General features: G+C 41.3%; 1 protein-coding gene across 1 annotated transcript; it reads right to left on the minus strand.

The window, feature by feature from the left end:
* Positions 1-1,485: 1,485 nt before the first annotated feature.
* Positions 1,486-4,193, minus strand: LOC149175147 (pectinesterase-like). Its single transcript, XM_089419531.1, has 2 exons — positions 3,108-4,193; positions 1,486-2,360 (listed from the first exon to the last, which is right to left on the minus strand). The coding sequence occupies exons 1-2, from the start codon at positions 4,132-4,134 to the stop codon at positions 1,675-1,677; spliced, it is 1,713 nt and encodes a 570-aa protein (XP_089275657.1). The 5' UTR covers positions 4,135-4,193; the 3' UTR covers positions 1,486-1,674.
* Between the last annotated feature and the right edge of the window lie 712 nt (positions 4,194-4,905).

Genomic DNA, 4,905 nt, shown 5'->3' on the forward strand with positions numbered 1-4,905 from the left:
GGCCCTATGTTCGGATTCTGCTCATCACCTATAACTATGGACCAAGCATTTGCACCCTCAAGCAAGGTCTGGATCTTAAACTTTCAATTCGTGAAGTTAGATCCATCAAGTTTACCAGAGTCGTGAAGGCAAGATTTCATCGTATTACTCATTCTGATCAGATCTACAAAATGAATCTACCCAACAACGAAAAACAATACCTGTCAGATCGATTTGTCACCTCTGCCACCGATCTACAGTTTCTGGTAATCCTGCTCGAATGAGAAAATTCGATGTTTTCAATACAGCCGAAGAACTGATATGATCAAAATTGATCTGATCTGCCTCACCTGGATAGATCTGCAACTTCGCCGATCTGCACCCCTCGCAAATCGCCAAACGAAGATGAGGCTTCCCGCAGATCCCCTTGAAGGTGAGTTGGCGCTCTCCCAAGCGAAAATCCTGCGCCAAGATAAAATCGGTGCGAGTTAAAATGTCTGGCGCGATTTCCCCCTTAAATTCCATGGCAATCCAGTGTTCTGGCACGATGGTGCGTTTAATAATCGAACAAACGTGCCAATCTAGAATTCTGGTGCGCTCCCGAGCCAAAAACCCGCGCCAACCCCCTTCTACTCAGGAAAAAAAAAAAATCCAAGTCCGAGCCAAGTGTTCTGCAGTCCACCTGCTCAATTGAACACAGAGCTCTTGTGTACACGCGGCCACAGAGGCACTTCAAGCTACACAGGGAATTCTACCACACAGGGAAGCTAGCTACAAAGGCACTTCAGCCACAAAGGTGATAAAAGATCAGGCTCACCCAATCTGAGCTCTGATACCAAGATAAAATGTGAACAGAATTGAAGAGAATGAGATGTAGCTCACAGGTGTGGCCTGCACCTAGACTACACTCACAAAACAGATAGATCACTTTCGTACACTCTATTTCCATGAATGAAAGGATTACATCATTAAAATACAACTCTAGAAATCAGAAAATTGCAACCACACTCCTAAACTCTAGGATTAAATCCTAAATTAAAGAAATACGTTACAACTATGTAACCATTTCTCCATTAATACAAAATAATATTAATTATTTTTAACTTGAATTTCCCTCATGGAAAAACAAAATAAAACACATAATACTAACCCCAAGCATGTTATGAAAACACAATGGCTAGCCAAACAAAATAGTAACGTGTTATGAAAACACAAGGGCTAGCCAAACAGAGTAGTAACGTGATTGGTGCACGCACGATAAAGCCTAATTAGTTATCCGTGGAAACAAAGCCAAGCGATTGTTTCAGGGTGCCTTAACGCGTCAGCCGTCGATATCTACTTACGAAAGATATACCTTCCTTCGATATCGACATATTCTTTCTAGTATTTATCTGGACCGTCAATTAAAATAAAAAATGAAAGTCACCGCTTATTTCAATAAATTGGTACGAAACTCATCGCTTACCAATAATAATACTTATCAAACAAATGCATAACATTACGAGGAAACTTATTTTTAACTGTTATTGGTTCTCTGGATTATTTACGGTTGCATCGCACTCGAATGCTACATTGAAATCAATAAATAATTCTAAAGAATGCTACACTTGAAGTTAAGAAACAATGAACTGAGATAATTCGAATGCTCAGGAATCAGCTCTTAGTGACGAATACAACAGGATATTGTCATTCTTGTTAATCTAAGGCTGCATCGAAGGGCACGTCTTCTATCCATGCATTACCAGAAATGAAATTAACCACTGTGAAATTTTGAGCATCAGAAATATTCATGGTGTGATATCCAGGCCATTGAACTCGCTCTGCAGTTCCTGCTCCGGGTCCCGAATTCATATATTCGCCATAATAGAGCGTCGTCAAAGCAAAGTCCCCCGACCATTCCAGCCAACCCGCAGGATCGACGACATCATCTATATATGATTCGATATAAACCGTACGAGAGTAATTTTTCCATGGCCTTCCCAAGAATGTTTGGAAAGAGCTATTCACCGGAGCTAGATCAGGCGCAGCAGAGACGTTGCAGTTTTGAATAGAGATTCCAGTGTTTTGATTTGGATCATCTCTTCCTTGAGCCGTAAAACAATTCTTTTGATTATCCATCGGTTTTCTAGCCAATAGATTGCAGTTTTGAAACACAGCTGCAGCGTTGCCGAAGATAAAATCAACTGTGCCATAAATGTCGCATTCCCTGTAGAACTGTCGAAGAGAGTGTACGTAGAGAGTATCTTGGTAGCCTTTAAAGCTGCAGCGGTAGAATGCTGATAGATCCGACCCAACTCGGAGGGCGACAGCCTGATGCTTCTCTGGTCCCGCAGTGTTCTCGAAAGTGATATCCCGAGCGATGAAGCCTTGACCCACGACAGCTGCGTTCACAAATATTTCACGAATGAGCGCGACCATAAAAGAAAACTCCAGCCAAAGGGACTGTATAGTAACTGATGAAGACAGCGAAGTTGTAATAAATAAAGAAGACGCTACACTAAGAATGTTTACAAAAGTGGCATATCCTTCTTAAATTCCATGATACCCAAATTCAAAAATCCTTAACTTTGAAGGGATTATGGGAATATTTTAGAATTTGAAGTTGAGGATAGGTTAGCTGTTTGACCCCTAGCGTGACTATCAAATTCTGGGATATTCATCGAATCTGCAATCTACACATAAATACCCAACTTATCTAGCTTTAAGTGTTTAGACAATTTTTAGGAAAAGACCTCGTTAAACAATTATGACCTCAGGAAAATATTCTGGAATCTGAGAGAGGTCAATTGTTTGACCTTTCCAGACTATCAGATTCTAAGAATATCCCAAATTCTAAAAATATCCCAGAATCTGAAATCCACAATTGACCTCTATGGACAGTCAGATTCTGAATTATTCTGGGAATCTGCAAGGATGTCCATGATGTTATTGAGCATAAGCCAGGTAATTCTCAGAGTGATTAATAAAAAATAGTCAGAACAGAAAACAAGGAAATGTAAGGAGGGATTTGTTGGATTCATGCAATATATAGATAACAGATTTCTCAAAATTAGCAATACCTCAAGCTCACAAGAGGTCCTCATCGCGACAAAGGAAGAACTGAAAACATAACGAGAGAAACAGCTTACCGACTGTTGCAGAGCGAAATGTTGTCCATCCGTCCACAACGCTCCTATTTCCAGTGATCACAGTGGAGTTTATGCCATCTCCCACCAACATAATATTTGTTTTGTATTTGGGCACCTCAATGTATTCCTGGTAGACTCCCTCTGTAACATGTATCACATATCTATCTGAACTTTTGTTTGGAGCAGCATTCAGTGCGTCAGTAATTGTGGTATAATTACCACTGCCGTCCTGAGCCACGGTGACGACATTCTCGTCTAAAGCACCGTCATCTTCTTCAGAGGTTTGAAGAAGGCTCCTTCGGTCTGAAGTAGACAACCATGAAGGGAATCCATCATTGCTGACTCCATAATGTGAAAGAAATTCATCATCATCGACTACATCAACTTGATCATGACTCCTTCGATTGGATAACAGGCGTCGGCTGTGCGCTGGAGGACTCTTGGAATCCTTACCAACGACAGAAATGTTTTTGACAAGAGCCAAAGCATTGCTCACAACTCGCGACATATTAAGCACCCACTTAGTCAAAATATTTTGCAGGCTTCCGCTAGCCTCCTCAAGACTTTGGAGGCAGGTAGCCTGATTAGTAAGAGCTGCACTAAGCCAAGTCTGAATGTCAACTGCCTGCCTCCATTTCAAAGAATTAGCAGTAACATTCGACAAGGATTTGCTCAGGTCGTCCAACGTTAGATCATACAACTGCATGCAATCTTCAATAGCATCCAGTTGCTTGCCTTTGAATGCCAATCGTGGCACACGAGAAATTATTTGTAACACTTTTTGTCCTTCGGTAATGCCCAGCCTGATAGCCATCCTGCCGAGATCTATGGAATTTGCTTGCAGTGATCCAGTAAACAGGCTCGACATTGTCGAAACACAGAATTTCGGATCCAATGTCACGTCGCAAGCAGATTTGAGAGAACCGCGATGAGGCAGTTCATCGCATTCAATCTGGACAAACCTGAGACATATGATAAAGAAAACCAAAGCCTTAAACGTAAATCTAAAAGCCATTGCAGAATGCATTACTTTTCTTTCGATTGCAATGTAATGTATCAACAAACTGTTGTCTCACTCTCTCTCTCACAAAACATGTATATATATATATATAAGCAGGAGGTGATGTTGGAACAAATAACCTATACGATTTTCACTAACTCCGGATCACTGCACGGATCGATTACCGATGCCACATCAACTGAGGCGGCCCGTATCTGGCACCGCCTTGGGCGTCTTCCACCGCCACATCCCTGGCCTCCACAGCAATTGTGGGCCCTCCACGCCAGAGAATATTAGCTCTCAAAGTAGAAGATTGTGACCAAGTCCATGGCCTCCACACAGGTCCCTCCACGCCCCAGACGCACGTGGATGGAGGTAACTTGCAGCCTGTGGGAATTATCTTCCACCTCATCCAGTTGTCTTCTTTTACCTCAAACAAATATGGATGGTACAGTCTACCTATTCTACTTCAGTTGAGCTCGTACACTCATCAGTTTGACGTTTTAACACGGCACCGCCAATAGAGATTTCGTGCCTAACACATTTGCCAAAACCACACTTGAAAATACAGAGTAAGGGTAGCTGTATAAATAGCCGCCAAACTATACTTCTATTGAAACTTTAGCACAGTACAAGTATGCATAGGGGCGAAATAGTATAATTAAAAGAATACAAATAAATATATAACTAAAACAATGGTTACTGAATATGTATTGAAAGACATGCATTATATAATAAAAGATATAAAGGGACAAGAAGGAAAAATATATATTGCCTATCATTTTCTCGAAGCCTGCA

This window comes from Pinus tabuliformis, chromosome 4_1 (genome assembly GCF_031772625.1).
Source record: "Pinus tabuliformis cultivar Carrire ecotype Pingquan chromosome 4_1, CPIR1, whole genome shotgun sequence".
Taxonomy (NCBI): domain Eukaryota; kingdom Viridiplantae; phylum Streptophyta; class Pinopsida; order Pinales; family Pinaceae; genus Pinus; species Pinus tabuliformis.